This window comes from Canis lupus, chromosome 9 (assembly GCF_003254725.2).
Source record: "Canis lupus dingo isolate Sandy chromosome 9, ASM325472v2, whole genome shotgun sequence".
Taxonomy (NCBI): Eukaryota; Metazoa; Chordata; class Mammalia; order Carnivora; family Canidae; genus Canis; species Canis lupus.
In genome coordinates, this window is record NC_064251.1 from 1,779,038 (window position 1) to 1,802,991 (window position 23,954).

General features: G+C 49.2%; 1 protein-coding gene and 1 long non-coding RNA gene across 5 annotated transcripts in view; one reads left to right on the forward strand and one right to left on the reverse strand.

Moving 5' to 3' along the window:
- Nucleotides 1-23,954, reverse strand: part of RPTOR (regulatory associated protein of MTOR complex 1) — a 333,192-nt gene that overhangs the window by 146,957 nt on the left and 162,281 nt on the right. For all 4 annotated transcript variants that reach the window (XM_025468265.3, XM_025468264.3, XM_025468263.3 and 1 more), the window contains exon 6: nucleotides 22,444-22,619. In XM_025468265.3, the coding sequence (XP_025324050.1) occupies nucleotides 22,444-22,619 (176 nt within the window). The remainder of the gene's footprint in view (nucleotides 1-22,443; nucleotides 22,620-23,954) is intronic.
- Nucleotides 4,991-9,292, forward strand: LOC125755794 (uncharacterized). Its single transcript, XR_007413127.1, has 3 exons — nucleotides 4,991-5,791; nucleotides 6,264-6,398; nucleotides 8,081-9,292. It is a non-coding gene; the product is annotated as an uncharacterized LOC125755794 (long non-coding RNA).

Here is a 23,954-nt window from a genome sequence, read left to right on the forward strand (position 1 = left end):
TTGTGAGAGAAACATTTGTCAATTAAGTGGACTGATAAGTACCAGATATTTCAGCTGCTTTATGAACCGTGAGTCTGTGCCTATTAACTTAATAGAAGCAGATGGACATGGTGGTAACAGTGCTGGGGATGTGCAGGGAATCGAGCCAGGGGCACGCGGAGCTTACTCGAGACAGGGAGTTCTCTAGAGCAGACGAGCTGTAGAGATGTCAGGCCGAGCCAAGGAAATGAAGTCCAGGTGCCCACCGGCTCCTCCGTGCTTGACCCTTGAGCCACCAGGAGATGCTCCAGGGGGGCGGGGGCGAGGACGAGCACTGCTGAGACTGAGCTTGCTCCTGGCATGCCGGCAGCCAACAAGTGAGATGGTGCTGGTCTTCCAATAACCTTCTCTGCACAGACTGTGTCCCGTAACACGCTTGATACATCACCTGTCCTCGAGCTCCGTAACCAGCTGAGGGCACTCACTTGGTCGCACTTCCTGATTTTACTGGCTGTGCTCCCGGTGTGTGCATTAGGTAGTGTCAGGTCAGCGGCTTTGGGACCTCACCCTTCAAACCTGCCCAAAGGCTTCCAGAAGCAGACGGACCCCACCATCAGGAAGGAGCAGCCTCTGGGGCCCACAGGATTTCAAACGTCTGTGTTCACACAGGAAAATCTTGATTGCATCAGAATGGCACCACCCCCTTCCCACTCACGTACACGGAGGCACCGAGGAAGCATGAATGAACACCGATGCTGCCCCAACAAGGCCCAGTTGACCCTGAGTCTCCCCTCGGGGCTGCCAGACGCCAAGTGTGGGTCTGCTCACGAGACACAAGGGTGCCTGTTTCCCTGGTTGCAAGAACAAGACACCAGACAAGCTGAGGACAATGATGGCTTGTGACCTAGTGTCACTAACTTGTGCATGATTTTGGTATTTTTATAGGCAGAAGTCTATACTCATAAGTGGAAAGCCAGCTCACTGCAGCATACACTCGCAAACCAGGCTTCAAGCTCTCTGCTTGGTCCTGCGTGATCGCTCGGGCTATGGTCCAGGCAGGGGCTGGCTGTGGCCATGGGGATGGGATGTGCATCACCACATAAACCCATGGCCCTGCTTCTCCGGAGACCACACTGGGGCCACGTGTAAGGCCTGGTTTTGTCTGGGGGTACAAGCTGTGGACAGCGGCCAGCCCAAGGAACAGTGCACTGTGGTCTGCTTCTTCCTGGAGGTGACAGAGAGAAGCATGTCCACTGCCCTCGCGAGCCGCCTCCTTGCCTCGAGTCCTAGTCCCGAGTGGACATTCTTCTCATGGTTTGCAGTACGTGGAGGAATGTGATGAAAAAACCAGCACAGGGACATTAAAATGGGGGAAAGAACACATTGAAAGGTGTGATCTTTGTGATTTCTGTAACTGCTGCTTTCCACGACCCTCAGGAGGCACCAGGCGCACAAGGGTCGTGACTCTCCTGCTCCGTATGCTGGATCACAAGGTTTGGCTGGGAGAAGCCTGTTCCCATCACCTAAGGCAGGCTGATTTTCTGACACCAATTTTCACCTGCCACTAAAAACAGGATCCTAATAGCTACTCCCAATATACATCGCAGAGAAGAGGCTGGCCCTGACATCCTGGGGCACAGAAAAAGTGTCATTCTGTGTGGTTGTAAAAGTACACTGGCAGTTTGATTAATCCAGGAGAAAAAAAAAATACTCGTCAGAGATGTTACATAATCATGATACTAAAAATGTAAACGTTTATGGAGGAGGTACAAACGGCATTAGTTTCCCCCCCTCCCCGGGTGATAAACTGAATAATGAATTTGTATCTTAGGTTCCTACACATTAAGCTAACCCCAGCCATAGTCTACACCAAGAAGAGAATTTACCTTTTCTTTACACAGTTCCAAAGACATTCCAGTAATATTCCTGCCACGCCTGCAGGAGGCGTTCTCAGTGTAAAAAACAGACTCAAGAGTCCAAGGTAAGCTTCTTTACGACTTTTCCATCCCATCTACAAAAATTAACCCAAAATGGATCAAAGGCCTAAATGTCAGAGCTAAGACTATTAAAAAAAAAAAAATCCTCTCAAAAAGAAATGCAGGTGCATAAACCTTCATGACTTTGGAATATGACATCAAAAGTATAAGCAACAAGAGAAAAAAGCAGCTAAGTTGGAGAAGTTTCCCACATCAAAGGACACCATCAAGAAAGTGGAAAGATGACCCACAGAATGGGAGAAACATTTGCAAATATGATTTGCAAAACATATGTCTCATATGGGTCTAGGATCTAGAATATATAAAGAACCCCCGCAACTCAACAAGAAAAAAAGACCACAGTGAAAAAACACACACGAGATCTGGATAGATGGTAACAACGAGTCATCTCAAGGATGCAGGGAAACGGGAGCATTCATGTGCTGCTGGTAAGGACACGAAGCAGTACAGCCGCCGTGAAAAAGTCTGGCAGTCCGTCAAGGAGCTACCATGTGACCAGAATATCTGTGCAGAGTAAGGAACACGTTCTCTCTGAAAATAAAAAATAAGATTGCATTGAAACAGCATTTCCACGTATGTGAGATTCGGGGCGGCATAAATTAGTCCAACCTTTTGGTGAAGAAGTTTGGCAACTGACATCACAAGCTCTACGCTTTGACCTACTGACCCCATTCCCAGGAATGTATTCTAAGAAAACAGTCCAAAAGAGGCAAAAGCTCGGTGGTGCACTGTAAGGATGAACGGGGGGTGGGGGGGTGGGGGGGAAGGACACCTGCAAATACTTTAGTTTTACAGAAACAGGGAAATGCTTTAAATAATATGGTCTATAAACATGATGGAATACTACAGTTGAGAGTAAAATACTGGTTAACGATGTAAAATGATAATCTTAAATTTTAAAAACAAAATACAAAATATATCTAACTCCAGTTAAGGACAATTATGCACATGTACAGATAAGAAGTATAAAGGAATATAGGAAAATAGAAATGGTTAATTCGCTAGGTAGGTGGCACTCTGGATGATTTTTCCTCATCTCCTCCCTTTCAATGCATGAACTCTAATGCTATCTGTGCAGGAGACCACGCGGGAACAAAGGCCCACCCTGGCGCTCTGGCATCGACATGCATTTTGGGGCCGTGCGGTTGGAAGAGTAAATATGGGGGACAGTGCTGACTCTACCTCCAAACCCTGAGACTCTACACTCGCGGGCGGGCCATGCTGAGCCTGACACTGTCAGGTTGAACGCCAACGCTGGGCCCTGCTTCTGCTGCACTTGAGCCGCTCTCCACATTTTCAAGCTCGCCCAGAAGAGGCAGAGAGGATGACAGCGCCAGGGGCCTGGACTCAGGTGAAGAGAACAGGAGAGTAATAACAGGCAGAAGGGACGAGAAACAAGAAGGAATCTGAACAAACAGTACAAGGGAAACGGCTGAAGCCAGAGGAGGACGTAGGAGGCTGGAGCATGGGCTAGTCCGTTTCTGCATCTGCAGGGGACGACCGGGACGCTCACCCCCCCCCCCCCCCCCCCCGTGCTGGACCAGAGTCTGTGGCGGGGTGGCACCGTCAGTGAGCAAGTGTGAGGACGGGCAGAGTGACCCCAGCAGAGAGGGACAGTGCACACACAACGGTTCGGTCAAGGAGAGAGGAACCTGAAAGCACAAGACCTAAGGGCTTGCCAACTCCCCATGGTTGGGATGCCCCCTCCTTGATTTCTCTGGGGCCTCTGATACCCTCTGCCATGAAACACAAGCCCCACAGCTCCAAATGGGCAGCACGCTGTTCTGTAAGGACCAGAAGGCCTGCAACGTCCCCAAAGGAAAGCTGGTTCTCAGGTGAACGCCAGAACAGTGTTAATTAAGAGGACACTTGTGTAGCAACATCAGGTCACATGTATAAGGCAGGCGGCGGGGCCACGGCTAGAACAGGGGGTTTGGGATCAGGGAACCTGTACGTCATTTAGCTCTGCTGTAAATGAAGCTGTAGGTCTGCTCGGCCACACGCTGCGCATCTGGTTCCTTATCGGTAACACAGCCACGTTTGTGCATCATGTCGGCTCTGACTGGTCCTTGGCCTATTAGCAAACACACACGTGAAGCCATATGGGAAGCACTCATAGGTGACGAGCATTGTGCAATCAACATTATAAAGGTCACACGTAGGCAGCAGAAGCGCTGAGCCACGGTCTCACTGGTCACCCCCCGAGACGAGGGCAGGAGGACACAGACACCGCACGTGGTCTTTCAGGACCCTGGGCATCACAGACATGCGCTTGCAAACAGGGACAGACGGGACCAGAATGGTCGTCAGGGTCCCAGAGCCCCTGGTTTCTAGGATGTCCTGGTGTCCTCCAACACCAACAGGATGAAAGCCCTTCTAACACTTGAGATTTTTCCCAATTAGCACAACATGAGCGCTCCTGTGAGCAGACAGGCAGAAAGATGCGGGCAGAGGTGCAGCTTCGGCCCTGACCCACCCTGAGAAGAGCCCGTGCACCTGCTTGGCATGGCCATGTCGCCGGCCGGTGTGGCAGGAGAGGGCACGGCTGGAGCAGTGCCGCCTTCCACCAGGACGGCCCAGTGGGGTCACACAGCATCTGAAGACAGGGCCGCTGCACAACAGCACACGTGCGTGCGGCTGTCCTCCAGGAACAACTCACTGGCAGCCCCACAGTGACCACACGTACCCGGCCGTCTGCTCAGAGCACCCCCAGGAGAGGGCGGCCGTGCCTGGGAAGTGCACCCAAGGCAGCAGCAGCCGGCCCGTAGCGAGGGTAGCGTGAGCTCCGCGGGCAGAGCAGATGCCAGGCTGGGCTTCGGTTAATGGTCCCGGAACATGCCCGTAACATCTGGGGTACGGGGCACCCTGGGTGCAGGCCTTGAGCAAAGCACAGACAGGAATCAAAGTAATGGGAGGCCCTTTCCAGCAAGCTCCAAGCTCGGGGGGGTGGGGGGGACAGACACAAGAAACACCAACCCATAAAAGAGACATTTGAAATGACTGCTTCTCCCGCGTTCACAGGAAAAACCCCGGCGACAGCCAGCCCACGTATTAACCCCACACCAGGAGACACCGCCGCGGCACCCCAGCACCCTGCCCACTTTCTCCCACGGCCCTCGCGGGGGTCGGGGGTCAGGCGGCAGAGCGCAGGCGGGGCTCCCATTCCGCAGCGGTACCCGGCGTCGTGTCGGGGCCCCGGGGGAGCGCGGCCGGGCCCCGTGGCGGGGCTGTGCTACCATAAAGGCTCCTGCAGACAGTGTCGCGTCGAGACCTGCATTGCTGAAGCCGCTGAAGGGTGATCACCGAGAGGAGGCTGGGGACAAAGCACGCCCCAGGCCCCGACAGCAGCTCCGCCACCCAGCCTGGGGAGAGGTGGGAGTCCCCGACCCCAGTTGTTCTCACACACATGTGTCCTGCGCTCACTCTGTCCCTCTACCCTCGTCTTCTGTTCCTTTTCTACTTAGTTTCTGGGGGGCAGGGGGGATCGGGGAGCACGTGGAAATGGAGGTACTAGAGACGGCTCATGAGGGCGGATCTTCTTGCTCGACACCACAGATAATATCCGAAGTCACCGGAGCCCCGTCTGGTGCTCATCCTGCAAAGGAAGGACGTAAATATGCCCGCGTGGCCAACGTCGTCCTCCAGGCTCCAGCATCCGACGGCTTGGTGCCAGCTGCCCTCGGGACTAACAGAGAGGCTGCGTTCACAAGGGACAGTGTATCGCCCTCAAGATACGGGGGTGACAAAAAAGCCTAAAACCCTCATCTGATAATTAATTTTAGCAAGAACTTAGATTTGCAGCAGAACGTCTACTGGTAAGAGTTGCGGTTTGACGTGAGGACAGGGAGAGTCGGCAGGGCAGCGTGGACTGGAAGGCACAGCCTCCGGGCCTCGGCTGCGGGGCAGTTCTGTTCATGCGATGGGGACGTGGGGCCTCCCTGGTCAGGTGGCTCCATCGGCCTCTCTGTGGCTGGGAATGGTGGACCCTGCAGCCTCGACTGCCAACTTCTCCGGAAGCTTCTAGGGGAAGCTTAGGGTTGCCACCTCATCCCTGTGCCCAGACCCTGGCCCTCACTGCTCCTCGAACTTCCTGAGCGTGCCACCCAGCCCTCGTGCTGCCTGTGAAATGCTCACCGCCCTGGGCACCCTCACGTAGCTGCCTGACGCTCCCCGCACCCCAAACCCCGCACTCTCGGTGTGGCCCTGGTGCTTCAGGAGCAGTAGGTAGGGTCTATGCTCTCGACTTCCACTCTTTTTTTAAATCATTTTATTTTATTTTTTCACAAGAGACACAGCATGAGAGAGGCAGAGACATAGGCAGAAGGAGAAGCAGGTTCCCGGTGGGGAGGCCGATGCAGGACTCGCTCCCAGGACCTGGGATCACGACCTGAGGCAAAGACAGAGGCTCCACCGCTGAGCCAGGTGGGCGCCCCTGCACTCTCCCTTCTAACATAAGGTTTCAACTCTTTCTTTTTTAAAAAAATAGTTTCTTCCTTTGAGCCGTGCCAGCCCATCCCGCGACTGTCCTCTGCTCGTTTTTTCTACCCACCTCCTGTCTTGTCTTCCAAGTCACTTCCCGTTGCCCTGACCCTAGAGTCTGCCTTTACTTGGTTCTCCACCATTCAGTAACCTCCGTCTTCCTCCCCGAATTCAACACCACACTAAGGACCCACCCCACACAGGTAGGTCCTTCCCTGTCCACCTCCCAGGACTCCTCCAATGCCCTGAAGCCCTTGAGAGGCCAGCCACATCCCCACTGGACCCTCGCCACCTCCACGTGCTCTCCCACACCCCCACCTCCATCCCCATCTTCTGTCCCCTGGTTCCCGGGTTTTCAAACTGGTCCCCTTGGCCTGTCTCTCCCGGCCCAATTTGGTCCAGAAGTTCTTCAACCATTCTAACTCCACTCTCCCCCAAATCCACAACGTCCTTCTCGACCAATCATCACCCACAGAGCAACCCAAACAGCTGGGTTTTGTTTGTTCTTGTTTTTATTCTAAGCGTGTGTCACCACGAAGTGTGGCTTCCCAGGGCCAGTGGACCTCATGCCACCCAGCCCTGCCCCGAGGGCCCCAGGCCCACCTCAGGTAGCACCTGCTTCCCAGGCCAGCAGCAGGGCCCCACTGTGTGCTGTTACACACTCTCCTCAACGGCTTCCTCCTATCAGAGAGCTACCTCCCCGTCTACAAGTGCAACCAAACCAGCTAACAGACCTCATTCCATCTCGCATCTTCCTCTCACGGATGTCTGCCTCTCCCCCATTTCCAGTTGACTTCCAGTAAAGCAGCCTGTCTGGTCTCAAGTCAACCTGTCATGTTCTGATGATGGCCCCAACAGCCCTCCAGAAACAGCACTGGTGACCAGTGACCCCCTAATCGTCAACTGCAGTGGCCTCTCGGGCTCTCAGGCTGAGGGATCCGTCACCCCCTGTTCTCTGACAGCCCCACTCTCTGGGCTGGTGGTCTTCCGCTCCTCCCCTCTGGCTGCCTCCCTCCCTGCCCAAGGGATGTGCTCCCACCCTCTTCTCTGTTCTCCCTGCCAGTCATCCCAGCCCATCTACACTGGAATACTGAATTCCGCTGAACTGGCCCCTGCTGAAACTCCCCTCTCGTCCTGTCATACACCCCCTGCTTCTCGTGCCTAAAATAGAAAGCTTCCATGACCCACAGAAGACCCACAGGAAACCTACAGATGATCCAGCCTCCCACGTGGTCTGCTGGGTTCAGCGCCCTCTCTCTTGCTCCTCCTGACTTAGCTAAGGGTCTGCAGCCAAGGCCTCCTCCTACCTCCTCCTTGGCACTCAGACCTTCCAAGTCGAATGCCCCAACCTGCCCTGTCCCGCGTGTATAATGCGGCTGTTTCCTAGTTGTGTGTTTTCTAATAAGAGGAGGGCATCAGAATGACAGGGAGCGCCCTCTGAGTTACACCTGTAAGCTCTGTGCCCTCCCCTGTGGGTGGGGCTGCGGAGGGCCAGCTGGGAGCCTCCCGGGTCATGGCCACACTGGGGAGGCTGCCCTGTGCCCAAGCACCTGCGCCCATGCCCAGCAGGGCCTGGGCTACCCTGTTGCTGATGTACATGCATGTCTTCTGAATCTTGGCTCTAGAGACCAGATCCCAAACCAGTGCCGCACCTGCTGTCATCACAGAGCAGATGCTGCCTACAGAGTAAGACCCGCTCCTGAGCCTCATGTTCGTGGACCTCGCCCTCTTTCTCGGTTCAGGGTCACCATCCCTTTCCTCAGACTTCAGGGTCTCTGCCACGCTGGACTGTTCACCATCCAGTTCAGGTTTGAGCCTATGACCCGGACATCTGCTCAGAACGCTGTGTCTACCTTCTCACTGAGCGGTGGGATTTCACTCATCTCTGGAGGGTTAGAATTGACAATACCCAACACGGACGATGCTGCCTGCCTCTGAGGCAAGCAGAAGGAAGCTGGTTCAATGTCCTTTTCATTCCAAGGGCAGCACTGAGAAGGATGTGTGTCTCCCTGCAGACTGTCTTCCCAGAGGACAGGGACTCTGTCTCACAAATCTTTATAATCCAAGTACTTTTAAGCTACTTGGAACAGAATGGGCATTCCAAAGAAGCTGTTATTTCAACCGAAGAATAAGCAAACTTCAGGCTGTCCCAACAACCAGCTGACGGCACCAAACACCAAGGCTTGACGCCCAGCCTCACAGCGACTTAAAGGGTCTCTGCATCTGGTTTACACGGTTCCACATCAAGTACGTAAACATCAAGGGCACAAATGACAAGGAGCAAGAAGACCAGAGAGGCTGATGTCCCGAGGCTTCTTTGACACCATTTTTAAACTGGGGACACCACGGTGCTGTCTGCATGGTTTTCACATGGTGACATGACTCTGGAATCCAAAAGAGGCTATTCAGGAAGGACCATCGATCCTATCCTAGCACGAAAACAATGAGAAAGAAACGGTTTTCAACATAAACTAATCCAATGATTGCTGTTGCGTGTCCATAATGGTCATGAACGTCCACTATAAAACACGCAGCTGTGTGCTAACGCTTTTGAGAGCAACGTGGCTGTGTATTACTGATTACACGTGGGGGCACATGCCTACTCAGACACACAAACCAGATAAGAAGTCAAAGTACCACTAAAATACCCAGAAGTTTAGTAAGATACAGATAGGCAAATAAATAGTTAACAAGTCACTGTTTTATCAAATATGATGTAATTCAGTTGCTCTGCAGGTAGGATTTCAAATAAGGATTAAAACTAATTTGGAACATGGTGATGATGGTATCCAAACACCAGAAGACAAACGGCTTTCCTCCCATTGGCCAAGGATAACCAGGAGGGCTAGGAGGGCTGGAGGGGTGGCGAGCGGGGCTGGGAGGGCCATCTATGTTATGAGGATCACTTCAGCCAAAGTTGATGTCCTGGAATTATGTCAATAACTCAGTGGCTGCGAGAACCCCACTGTGAGCTGAGCTGCACATAATCTTTATTCTCTTCTGAACAGTCCTGTTATGTTAAAAGAATATCCTGTTCATGCCTGCTACCCTGCATCTTCCATCCATACTACATTCCGGTGCATTCGAACTCTCACAAAAGACTCTTGGATTCACTAAACTGCCTGCAAGATCCCATCTGAGACAATGCATTCCCTGGTTTTCTTGTTAGATGAACACTGGAGAAGAGAGGAGAGGAGCCAGGAGTAAATTACTACAAGTTAGATAAGCTCCAACATGCACCAAAATTAAAAAGGCAATCTGCCCTTTAAAAAAACTTAAGAAAACACTTTTTTCTTAGGGAAATGAGCGATTTTCCAAAGGCCTCACATGCCTGAGATTTGGTCTAATAGGTCAGTTAGGCCGTAACTCTATAATTTCTTAGCTTATCTTAGCATTATTGATGACACTGAGCCTCGGGACAGCACTGTCATACGGTCAGCTGGTATTTAAGAGAAATAGAAGGAGACGTGATTTTAAAGTGCAGCCTTTCACAAAGGGCCGTCCAGCCAGCGTGTCACATGTGTGACTCTGAGGAGCTGCTCAGAGTCTACCATTCATCCGCCATTCATGGAATGTGTTACCGCTGGGGCACATCTCTTATTTTTCCCCCCTTCATCCCCGGCCCTTCTCAACACCCTACAGGCACACACGTGATATGTATGTCCTTCCATATTTTGATTTAAGCATATGTGTAAACTTAAGTTTATATATGTCTTTTGTGTTCAATTCACCAAAGAGCACTGTGGTTTAAATCCAAGCCTGTTTCTTATTTTTGCACTGAACACTATGCGCTTAGAGACATTTAAATCAACTTCATGAGGTGCAATTTGCATACAATAAGATGTACCCACTTTAAGATTAGAGTCTGAAGCATTAGATAGATATGTTTCTGTGTGGCCACCAGCAGGACCTCCCCCCAAGGCACTGTGCCACCCTACTTCCCACCGATCCCAGCCCTACATCTGCCCCGCAAACCCCATCTGCTTTATCTCATTGCGGTTTAGTCGGTCTTTCTGGGAACTTCAAGGAACCACGAACCATGCACTCCTCTGTGTTCACCTCCTTTCAATCATTACAATGTTTCTAAGATTCATTCATGCTGTTATCAACAGCTTGCTCTTTTTCCTTGGTAAGAGGTAACATGTTGTGTGGACGGACCACAATCTGATTATCTGTTCACCCGCTGATGGTTGTTTCAGGAGTGGGACATCATCAACAAAGCTGCTAGGAACACTCATGTGCACATCCTTTTGTGGACAGAGGGTTTCTTCCCTCAGGTAAATACGCAGGTGTTGAATTGACGGGCTGTATGTTTAACATCACATCCCTGAAGCGGCTGTACTATGTTGCATCCCCACTGGCGAAGTACAAAAGCTCTGGATGGTTTTACATTTTCCACAACACACCGTGAACCTTTCACGTGTCTATCAGCCATTCATGTGTCTCCTCTGCAAAGCATCTATTCCAGTCATTGGTTATTTATTTAAAATTTGGGTTGTATTCTTGACTTTTTAAAGGTCTTTCTATATCGTCTATATGGGTCTCTGTCAGACACGTATTGTAAATCTTTCCAATTAACAATGTCAACACTGTCTATCAACAGCAGAAGCTTTCAATTTTGATGAACTTCAACTGATCAATTTTTTGAATGGTTTGTGTTGTTTGGGTCCTGACTAAAAAATTATCAACAATTTCTCCTATGTTTGCACTTTAAGTTTTATAGTTTCATCTTGTATAAGATCAGAAGTTAATTTTTCTGCATAGCATAAAATAAGAGTGAAGGTTTTTGTTTTTCCTGAATGAACAGCCAATTATTCTAGTACCGTTTGTTAAAAAGACCATCCTTTCTCCATCAGATTACCTTGGTACCTCTGTCCAAAATCAATTTGGTCATATACGTGTAGGTCTACACCTGTACTCTGTATTCTGTTCCACAGATTTTTATGGCCGTCCTTATGCCAGTACTACAGGCGTGATTACTGCAACTTTATATTAACTCTTGAAATAAACCAACGTGCCTCCTTTTCAAAGTTGTTTCAGCTTCACCCTTTGCATTTCTACATAGAATTTAAAATCAACTTGTCAATTTCTTCTAAAAAAAAAAAAAAAAAAAAAAGGGATTGGGGCAGCAGCCCCGGTGGCTCAGCGGTTTAGCGCCGCCTTCAGCCCAGGGCGTGATCCTGGAGACCTGGGATCGAGTCCCACGCTGGGCTCCCTGTATGGAGCCTGCTTCTCCCTCTGCCTGTGTCTCTGCCTCTCTTTCTGGGTCTCTCATGAATAAATAAATAATAAAAAATGGATTAAAAAATAGGATTCTGACTGGGACTGAACTGAATCTATAGATCAAGTTGAATAGGTTTAAAAAACTTTTTTACTCCCTAAGTACAGTGAAATTCTGAGTATGTGAGTCTTTCTCTGAGTCATGTTCTTTCTGTATGTTGTGTGCACACGTCTGGTACATATTTTGTTAAATTCATCCCAAGTATTTCAGAATCTTGATGCCACAGCAAATCATATTTTTAAATTTCAATTTCCAACCTTTATCATTACTATATAGAAATGCGGCTGGTGTGGGGGTATTGGTCTTATACCTTAAAACCTTGCTACAATGAATTATTAGTTCCAGCAATGTTTTTGTAGATTTTGCATGATTTTCTATATACATAATCCTGCTGTCTGTGAACAGTTTTCTTTGCCAATCTGCATGCCTGTTTATTTTTCTGTATCTTTACTGCAACAATCAGAACTTCTAGTACAATACTGAAAAGTAATGGTGAGAATGAACACCTTAGTTTTATTTCCAACCTTCCAGGAAAAACACTTAACCTTTCACCATTAAGTACAGTGTTAGTTAGCTACAGGCTTTTCCTACATGCCTTTTAGGAGCTTGAGAACATTCACTTCCATTCCTAGTTTGCTGAATTGATTTATCATGAATGGGTATCAAATTTTGTCGAATGCTTTTTATGCATCTATTGAAATGATCATATAGTTTTTCTTATTCTGGAAAAGGAGAGTAAATACATTAATAATAATGTATTGATTTGTTACATGTTAAACAAATCTTCCATTCCCAAAATAAACCTTGTTTGATTCTCATACTTTATCCTTTCTCTATGTATTCACAGACTTCACTTGCTAATATTTTGTTAAGGATTTTTATATCTATGTTAATGAGGAATCCTGGTATGTAAGTTCTTCCCCCCACCTCCCTTATACAGTTTTTGCTTGACTTTAGTTTTCGGGGTAAAGTTAGCCTCTGGAATGAGAAAATGTTGCCCCTTGTTTCACTTTCTCAAAGAGTTTGTATAAGAATTGGTATTATTTCTTTCTTAAACATTTGAGAATTCATCAGTAATAATATCAGGGCCTAGAGTTTTCTTTGTGAGGCTTTTAACTGTAATTCAACTTCTTTATGAGGTATAAACTCTAGATTTTCTCTTTCTTCTTGTGCCAGATTTGGTAATTTGTGTCTTTCATCCACTACATCTCAGATGTAGAATTTATTGGAATAAAGCCCTTTATACATAAAAGGATTCCTTTATAACCCTTTTAATGCCTGTGGGATCTGTAGTGATGCCCCCTTTCTTACTTCTGATACAGGTAATTTGTGTCTCCCTTCTGGTCTTGGCCATTCCAAAGATAATTTTTTTTTTACAAGATTTTATTTATTTATTCATGAGAGACACAGAGAGAGAGGTAGAGACACAGGCAGAGGGAGAAGCAGGCTCCATGCAGAGAGCCCGATGTGGGACTCGATCCCAGGACTCCAGGATCATGCCCTGAGCAAGCCAAAGGCAGGTGCTCAACTGCTGAGCCACCCAGGCATCCCACCAAAGAGAATTTAACAGTTTTACTGAACTTTTCAAAAATTATGATTTAGTTTCATGGGTTTCTAGATTTTTCTAGTGCATTTTTTGTTTACTTTTTTTTTTTTTTTTTAAAGTTTCTTTTACTTATAGTTTAATGTGCTTTTCTTTTTTCTGGTCTTAAAGATAAAGACCATACAATTTAGGCTTTTCAAATTAAAATCCATAAATACTATTATGACTTTGAGATCAGTTATATAACTATGGTATATATAAACCTTGTTCACCAACTCTACCTGCTGCTTACCTGATATTTTACCCATGATTCCCTAGTGCTGCAACTTCGGTTAGTTCATGTCACAAACAGTGAGATGAGAAAGGTCATAGTGTGTGTCTCTGAGAGGACTCTTACAAACATTTCCACATACCACTAAGACAGAAAGTATGCTGCCAATTAAACAGGCATGTAATTTACTGTAAGACAGCACTAGATCTCAGAGATGTTCGAATATGAAAATGTGTACCCTACAACTGATGGAATATGATAGATGACCCATACTGTACAGAGATAACTATACATTTTTGTGTTTTTCTACTATCACTTACTTGTCTTATTGGTGGCCAGGACTTCTAGCAAGGCAGTAGTGTCAGAGAGGATGCTTACCTTATTCCCAGCCTAAAGGGAAGTTGTCTCAAGTTTCTCCACCAAGCATGATGTTTGCTAAAGAACTCAGTGTAGCCTTTCCCCAAGTTAGGTGAATCTCTAAAACCTTTACTTAAACATGGATCTCTGCTCCCTCCATATCACCTCCAAAGTGAAAGAAAAGGAGCAAGACAAGAACCAGCACTAGGAAGAAAAATGACAGCAATGGAGAGAGGAAGGGCGCCTGGGTGGCTCAGTCGGTTAAGCATCTGACTATTGGTTTCAGCTCAGGTCATGATCTCAGGGTCTTGAGATCAAGCCCTGTGTCAGGCTCTGCAGTCATGAGGAGTCTCCTGGAGATTCTCTCTTCCTCTCCCTCTCCCTCTGCCCTTCCGACTCATGCTCTGTCTCTCTCTCTAATGAATCTTAAAAAAAAAAAAAAGAAAAAAGGAGAGAGGCAGTCAGCAGAAGACAGGAGGCAGGCAGAACCTGCACCAATGTCCATTTGGATTTGAATCCTGGCCCTACCAGTTACTAGCCGTGCACTCATGTCCTCCCCTTGTCCCGCAGGCCTTCTGTACGAGCTGATTGTGACTTGTACAGTGGCACACTCAGTAAACGCTAGCTGCTCTTATTACCATGACATTAACATTTCAGCCAAATATAAGAACGAGTCAGGCAAGTCGTAATGACTCAGCAGAGGAGAGAGCTGAAACCTTAACCCTGGATCGGGAAAAACCAAAGCGAAGTCAGCTGACGCCCAGAGCAGAACGTCGGAATGTTGGGAACCTGTCACCAGGCTCACTTGAAAGAGGAGCTGACAATGAGAGCACGGATCCAAGCTTGCATAGACAGGAGTGGGAACTCCAGGATCCCCCTCCCGATGGTAGAATTCTGGGGATTTGGCCAGACATGCTAGGGTCTGGGACACTGTGAACAGTTATGGGCTGCCTCTGCCTCCAAGGATCTTCTTTCTGCACATTATGTTCCCCCCTGGCTCTATAGGGGGAACATTTTGTTTTTCTTCAATATTAATCTTTGTTTTCTGACTACATGTCCTAAATCTGAGCCTGCTTTAGTTCTATCCCACAGATAAGAAAAGCACTGCTATTGCCATCATCCAGCTTTGAGTAGTTCACAATATTTTTTAAAGCACTCCCTCTTTAACGGTTTTAAGAGTAAGATTTTTAGTTTTCAGAACATTTTTTCAAGCTATTTTTCTGTTACTGAGCTCCAACTTTATTGCATGGTGGTCTGAGAACAGAGTGGATACGATGCTGCCTCTCTGGGGTTATTAAAGCTTCCTTTGCAGCTCAGCAGTTTATTTTTGTGAATTGGCCCCATGTGCTAGAAATGTGCAGGCTGTGTTTGTTGCCTATATCACCCTATCTGCCTCTACACATCCAGTTAATTCACCCTGTTACTGAAATCTTACCTATTTTGCTTACTCTTCACCTCCTTGGTGTCTCAGTATCTTCATTCCTGATTTGTCTGTGGTTCTTTCTGTCCTCATCATCCATAGTTCAGGGCCACACTGTCAGGTGTGTACGGAACCATACTGGTGTGTCTTCTTGGTCTCCTGAGCTTCTCACCATAAAACACTCTTCTCTGTCCTTTCAACATGTCTTATCTCAGGCTCTGCTCTGATTCATTAAAACTGCCATTCCAACTTTCTTTCACTTCATATTTCACTGCTTTCCTCCTGTGACTTTCAGCCCTTCAAATAGTTTGTTTGCCATATCATAGTGAATTTTATCCAACAGAAGAATCACTGCCCTTTGAGAGATGAATTCAACTCACTTATAGTTACATCATCACTTTTATTTCAAAGCTTATTTTGACTGCCTTATTTCACATTTTCTATTTACCATGCTTTTCTTTTTTCCTTTTCTACCTTCTTTTAGAGAGAAAATTTTCTCTCCTTGTATGAAAATTATACCTTCTATTTTCATTACTTTGGTGGTTATGACTAATGTACTGCATCTTACACATAGTTTCCATAACCGATATCTTCACTATCTTCAATTTCCAACTCCCACTGTGTCCTACTGGTGAGTCCCTCCTCCTGTCTCTGTCCCTTTGATGGGAACTCCCTGCCCTACCTCCAGCTCTCGCTGTCCGTCATGCCCATGCTGCTTGTCAGTGCACCTGCTACAATCCTTATTTTGTTAGCCATATTCTTCACGCTCCCTATGTCCTAATTGCCTGTTTCTTCCTCACATTCCCCATGTTCTCCTTTGTTATGTTGTACTACTCCTCACTCTAAATTCTTCCTCTGCCTTCTACAGGTGCAGGCTCCTCCAGGAAGGATAGGAGATCACCTTCTTTCTTTCTTTCTCTCCCACCTTCCCTCTGTACCCATCCAGGATGGTAGGGGGAAGCAGCCACATGCAAGCCAGAATGCCGACCCTCAGCCTGCCCTTGCCTGCGTCCTCAAGTGCTCGCCTGTCCTGCCGTCTCCATCCCAGGCTCCTCTCCCCTTCCCTAGTGGTCTCAGCTGTCTTCAAAGGTCCCTACACTTCTGGCTTATTGCCAAATGTACTCCCTGTAGGATGAATCAGTGTGACCGCCCGTGGCAGCCCAAGGAGCAGATCTGGGGTCGGAGAGCCAGGGAGTGGTCGGAGCCATCAGCCCTGTCATTCCTTCTCCTTCAGTTCTCTTCCCTAGCAGCATACGCCAGATTTCTGCATATGGCCTTTCATTAAAGGAGCTCTGTCACGTACATTATGGTGCTCATCCTAACGAGTGTATGTCAACAGACTGGAACAGTGAGCGTACATGGTCTGGGTGGAGGAAGTACCTTCTTCAGGTGGGCATGTGACTCATCACGTAACCAGAAAGACTCTAGAAGCTACTGTGGGGCTCAGAAGCAGGACCAGAGCATGGCTGAGGCCTTATTGTGAAGACTTCCAAAGAGGAAAACCATTTAAATAAATCCCAAGTGGGACATTATGACCAAGTAACTGGTAGGGCAGTTTGGTTCTCTGATGTACTAGACTGCCTCCTTCTCAGGCAGGTCTCTAAGCATCTCTGCCTTCAAGTGTGCGAAGTAAGGCAGAATCATTCTACTCAGTTCCTACCACAAAGAACACTGAAAGGCAGGCAGGAAGTTTGTTCTCCAGCAAGGAAGCTGTGTTCTGGGAAATGCTACAGAGAACAAACGGTTAACCCATCATCAAAAACCAGCAGGGGAAAAAAAAAAAAAAACCAGCAGGAACTTATGTGTCTAAAAGTAATTCTGATCAAGTCTTAGGTGAGTCTTCAAGAAAAATACAAAGCAAGGGGCCCCTGGGTAGCTCAGGTGGTTGGGCGTCTGACTCTTGATTTCAACTCAGGTCATGATCTCAGGGTCGTGAAATAGAGCCCCACATGGGGCTCCACATTCAGTGTGGAGTCTGCTTGAAATTCTCTCTCCCTCCTGTTCGTGCACACTTGTGCACAAACTGTCTCTCTCTCTCAAATACATACATACATACATACATACATACATACATAAAATCTTAAAAAAAAAATCCAAAGCAAATGTCATGGCCAATATATGAGATGAGCCAGACACATGACAGCAGCCTGGTGCCTGGTTCCCAGCATTCCGACGTTCTACTCTGGGAGTCAGCTGACTTCTCTTTGGCGGTTCCCCATCCGGGGTTAAGGTTTCAGCTCTCTCTCCTCTGCTGAGTCATTACGATGTGCCCAACTTGTCCTTACATTTGGCTGAAATGTTAAGATCATGGTAATAAGAGCAGCTAGCATTTACTGAGTGTGCCACCGTAGGAATCAACTCAGCCCGTATGGCGAGCCTGTGGGGCAGGGGGCACCTGTGGTCCTGCTCTCAGGGGAAGGACATGGGGCTGCATGATGTGGGCTCTGCCTGCCTGTCTGGGGACTGCTTCTCTCCCTTGTCTTGCTGGGTAAACACGAGGGCAAGACTTCCCATGTCGATAAATCTACATTAATCCTGTGTCATTAACATTTAAACTTCTTGAAATCCCTCAATTTAATTGAAAAGAAGGAAACAAGTTTCTTGACCTCTGTTCAATCCAAAATAATGTCTAGCATTTTCTTTAATAAACAATACGATTACATGCTGCACATGATGCAATAAGCATCAATCTATTTTACAGTAAGTCTCACAGCAAATTAAGTAGTGTTGAGTTATAATTTTCAGTACTACACGAATATACCCAGGATGAATTTAAAATGGCACTCTGTCACCAATCCAAGAGATAGAAAAAGCCAAAGAAAATATATGTTTCAGACCCTTCTACTACACTGATATACACAGTGAGCAAGGTAATCACCTCTAGAGGGAATAATGCACTTGCTCATTTCAGAATTACTGAAATATCAGTTTCTGAAAACAAGAAAGACTGAAGCAAACCATGAAGAGAAAAATCAGAAAACAACATTTTCCAACAACTACTTCATCATCAAGTAAGATTCATAAATACGCTTGCCACCAAATACGAACACACGCTTCTTGTGCCTAGAAAGTAAGGCTACAGTATGTGTATAAAGCATACGATACTCTCCACAACTGTGTAACGAGCAGTGTTGTTAAAAGCCATCCTCTTATTTACATCGGGGGGTGGGGGGGGAAGGAGGCCTGTTTTTAGGGTATTTCCTGACTAGTAGATGAGTACAGCAGTCATCTGCAGGTAAGATCCCGGTTCCATTTTCAAAAGCACGATTTGGCAAGGTAGGATCTGCTGCTGTTTTTGCAAATAAAGTTTTATTGGGACACTGCTGCACGCATCTGTGTACATACTGCACATGGCTCTTCCAGGCTGCATCAGTGGAACTGGGACCCTGGGGCTCTGCAAAACCTAAACTACTTCCTATCTGGCCCCATAAGGAAGAAGTTGGCAGACGCCCTCCTAGAGTCGCTCTGAGCTCTCCCACCTTTATTCACTGGAATCCTAAAGTCCTAGACATAGGTTAAATAAAACATAAAACATCAATACAGTGAAATCTTATGCAATCATTACAAATGGTGTTTACTAAGAGTTTCCTAATGGTCTAGGATAAATTTATTGTAACGCTAAAGATGAAGTAAAAGAAACTGCAAATGCAGTCTCATTACATCAACGCAGAAATGTACGTGCAGAGAAAAACAGACTGACAGGCAATACACCAAAGAGTTATCACTGATTGTGATAAAATCTTGAATAATCTTTTCTTCTTTTTGCTTTTTTTAGTTGGCCTCTACAAAGAATGTATATTCTACTTTAAGCTGGAAAATACTAACTTTCTAAATGAAAAAACAAAACCTGAACCCTAACAATTTAATGAGTACTACGTACCAGTTTCCCTTTCTGCATCTCAGAAAAGTGGTTTCTAACTCAGCTGTTAGATATACACAAGCGCATGTTTCACTCGACCAGGCTCCTGACGATTATGGTTTATCACAATCATCGGCTAAGGACAGCGTAGCAACGGTTCTGTTCGATCTAATTCCAGCTCCTCAGTGTGGCGGTTTACTGTAGGAGAGCCTCCCGCCCAGGTCAGATGACGGTCATCTGATGACCACCAGGTGCAGCTCTGGCCTTTTGACACCAACGTCCACCTGATGGTGACCGTGTTCCTTTGAGTTGTTTTTCACAATGTGTCCTGCTAAACACTTACTTTTACAAGTTTTCATCACAGCCTGACTCCAAAAACGATCTCAGGCAGCTCCTGAGATAAGGCATCATGTCGTGGTAGGGTGACAGTCCACTCCCCGGTCAGAGGGCAGGGACCCACTCTAGAATTCTCAAGAGCTTACTGGCGTCTGAGGGAAAGCAGCTTTTCTAGTGGACGCCACATCCCTCCTGACCAAGATGGAAAAGAGAGGGCCAGAGACGCAGGCGAGGAACATCCACTCACTGCGTTGGGGGCAGGTGTGCGGGAGCGAGGGTGAAGGGTGTGCGGCCCAGATTCCCTTTCAGGCTCTTTGTGGCTTCTCTTCTCCCTCCCTCCTGTGTCTCCACTCAGCTGCCCTAAAGCCTGGACAAACGCTCCATGAGAGGCCTGCCTAGCCATCCCCAGCCCAGGGTGGGTGGAGGCACGGAACCCACTTGGCCCTCGCAGCGTCATTCTGGGGTTGGGGCAGGAAGCGGGTGGGGCAGGAAGTCCTGGAGGGACTGCCTGCTCCACTGTGGGGGCTCCTGCCCACAGATTCCCACCTTCCCACTCCAGCCTGCGACCAGGTGGCAACCAGATCAGGCTGTGGAAGGGCCTGGGTACAGCCACACCATCATTTCGTGGACTATCTCCCTACAACACTGCTCTTGGTCACGTGCCCGCGTAGACACCATCCAGGTTCTCCCCACCAGTCCTCCAAGTCAAGGTCGGTGGCTCAGCACCCAGAACACCCACATGGGCCACGGGCCACCCCTGGCCTTCACCCCTTCCCACATCTTCCTATGGGATCAGGCTGATGCACGCGTTCACTCTTCTCAGACACGGGTGTTACCCCTGGCACCGCCCGTGCCATGTGCCGCCTGTCTGTGCTGCTCTTCAAACCCTGCCACCTGCTGGGCTCCCGCTGGGCTGAGACTCCTCCACGACGTTCTCTCGCAAGCCCTCAGCCATCAGAGTGTCCCTGTCCCTGGGAACATGAGAGCCTCTGGTGCATGTACATGTTCAGTCCTGACCACGCGTTGCGTGCAACGCTCAGACGCCTTCTGCCTTGTGTTGAGCTCCCACATACATCATTAATTTTCAGGCCACAGCTTGTCTCCTCAGCTAGACTGTGGACCTGGGAGGGCACACGCTTCTGTGCATCTCCTACAGTGCTGGGCGTAGGTCTGAAGTACACAGTGGGATTGAGTAAATTATCTTGCAGACAATGAACAGAATGAGTGAACTCCTGAGTCCTCTGGACCAGTGGTCTTCCTGTGGTCACGTCCAATGGACCTATAAGGGTTGCCGATGGCCACCAAGCACTGTGGGCAGTTACCAAGAAAATTCACAAACCACCCAGGGAGTGAAGACCCACCCTCAACGAGCTGCACCAGAGGGGAGATGGAAGACGGCAGAAGCCATGAGTCCTCCTGGCAGGTGGGCGTCCCTCGGCCTGAGCTTCGGCCTCTTCCCCACGTCCCAGGAATGTGGATGTGTGACCCTGAGGAAGCAGCACCTCTGCCGACCTCTCCCTGCAGGCGGGAGAGTCCATCTCTCTGAGTTGCCTGTCCTTCTGTCCTGTTCTCCGTGCCCCGTGCTGCTGCTCTGAGCTCCTCAACGTCCCCTTCCAGCTTGATCCAGGCTGCAGCTGCCCTCCTCTGCCGCAAATCCGTGTTCCTTCTTCCTGCGGCTCCACTGGCCGCGTCTGTGTATTCCTGCTTTGCAGTCCTGCCTCTTGCTTCTAGCATCTTCCTCCCTTCATTTCTCTATCGTGTGCACACACTTGCTGGTGGCCGTTCTGTAGTGTTTTTCTGTGCTGGCTATGCCCTCAGCGTTGACTTCTGCTTCTCGGGGCACAGGGGGGCACATCCCTAGGCAGGCCCTGGCCCAGGTCAGCTGGGGGATGAGCCCAGGCTGCTGAGGGGCACAGTGGGTCACCCCTTTGCCAGCCCCTCTGGGCAGCTCTCTCCCTGCGCTCACTGCTTAGGGGTAAGTCGCCCCACAGGATGCTCTCCCTGGGCTTTGGGGACGAGGGTGGGAGTGGCAGAGGGGTGCTGCTCAGCCAGCCCAGCACCGTTAACCTCTCACCCAGGGCACTGCTGAGTGGAAACACTGCTGCAGAGGCAAGGCAGCAAGTCCCAGCTTCGGTCCAAGCAAGCAGCTCGGGCTCTCGGGGGTCTCCCCAGGAGCCCATCACTGCGCTACCCCAGAGTCCACCCTTGTCTCCGGCTGCTTCTCTGGGCTTGTGCGTTTGTGTGTCAGGCCGCCCTGGTAAACAACCCTGGAAAATGTCCCCCAGAGCTTCTCCTGCCCCTCCTCGACATGTATTCCTCTCCCAGCTGCCTCCCAGAAGATTTTTGGCAAAACATAAAATGGAAAAGTAGAGAATAAAGGCGGTATGGTAGTCTGCAGCAGAAACATGGATTTGGAGGACAGAGCTCATGCGTTCCATGGTGGGTCCTGCCACTGATGCAGGGTCATTAAGGCAAATTCTACAGTTTGGAGCATCCCACCCATTTCCTCAATCGTGTTCTCGACAGCACTGGACTGCCACAAAGAGTGGAGGAGGAAAGGATCACAGTTCGTTTTACTGCCACGAATAAACTGAAAGATTAAGGTTCCACTCTAGCTCGGGATCAAAGGGCTCTCCTTGTCACGACGGCCTGAGCTCCAGGATGACCAATGCCGCTGCTTAGGCCACGCTCACAGCTGGCAGGTCGGGAGAGGGTGTTCTGGGGAATCACACAACGACAAATGAACATGCCACTGGCCCAAAAGGGAGAGCCCTTCTTTAATTCTCCGTGAGTAAAGCCCGAGCCTCAGGATGCTGAGTTTGCGCCCATCAGTCGGGTCTGTAAAGCCCAGGTCGATCCCTGGGATCCATGCCACCGGGGCCCCCTGGGGAGCCCCAGTCACGGCGGCAGGAGCCACTTACCAGCGCAGGGCAATTTTGATGGGGGTGGTGAGGCACGACGTGAACAGGTCGGCCGGGAGGTCGGGGATCATGGGCAGGAGCTCGTTGGCCTCACAGGCCGCCAGCTGAATGCAGTTCTTCATGGACGGAGGCAGGGGCATCTGCGCGAGTGGGTGGTTTGGGTTAATGGCAGCGACCTGCAGGGAAGAACAGGAAGAGAGTGTGGCTTAGTGGTCATGGACGACTGCAGCGTTGGCTGGAAACGCAACCCCGAACGAAAAGACTCACACGCAGGCTGCACGCCCTCCTGCCACACGGCCTTGCGCCCCTTACCAAGGTTCCTCCCCGACACCGCCAGGCGGGTCTCCGCCTGTAAGTTCTCTCAAGTGTTTTCTGTGTTAAGGTCCCTCCTTGCACTGTGATTATACCAACGTTTAAGCAGTATTTCCCTCGGAGTCTCATATTGGGTCTTCGTGTTTATTTTAAACTTCAGTCTTTGGGGCACCCAGGTGGCTCAGCGACTGAGTGTCTGCTTTTGGCTCAGGTCGTATTCCTGGGGTCCTGGGATCGGGTCCCACATCCATTCCCTGCATGGGGCCTGCTTCTCCCTCTGCCTGTGTCTCTGCCTCTCTGTCTCTCATGAATAAATAAATAAATAAAATCTTTTAAAAAGTTAAAAATAAACTCTAGTCTTTAGTCCAGCGTGACGTATTTTGGTGTGCTGACACGGGAGGATGTTCAGGGTATAGACAGCGGCCACCACCAAACAGCTGACGGCAGAACCACAGCAGGGGGAGGCTGGAGACACACGGAGGCTCACTGCCCCGTGGCCACCCAGCTGCTTCCATGTTCCGCGAGCTTCAGCAGACATTTCAAAACACCCTGCTAACAAGTGTGTATTAACTCTGTAACCAGGGAGGAGGGCTCTTCTGTTTTAACGCAGAATTTAATTTCTCTTTGAAGCAGGGATATTTCCTCACTGAGAGTGGTCGTAGGGGCCCTGGAAGTAAAGCGTGGGGGACATCCAAGGTTTAGGAAGACAGGGATCACACTGGTTCCTCTACATTGAGGGTGTGCCGTTCTGAAAATCAGCAGAATTCACCGAAGTTGGGAGCCTCATGCCCCGAGCCCCTTTTCCCGGCACGTGGCCTGGGACCCCTCCCAGCGACACACATCACCAGCGCTGCACTCGTGTGGCAATCTGGTCATCCCGTCACCCACCAGTGGTTCTGCTGCCCCTTTCAGAAAGATGAAGGATGAATGTGCCAGGGCCCCACCCTGGTCTGCCTGCCCCGCAGCGGCTCTGGGGGAAGGGTGTCTAGCGGGGCGCTGGGCCCAGCAGGGGCACGGAGCAGAGAGCTGTCCCCCGGGGACAGCACAATGGCAGCAGAGGGTGAGCGGATGAGTCATGTCGACTGCGAAGGGGCTCTGAGTCTCCCACACATCAGCTGCCCTGTGGGCCGGTGTGGCAGGGCAACAGGTAACAAAAATAATGAAAATTAAAACCCAGAAAATGCTGGTTGCGTGGGCCC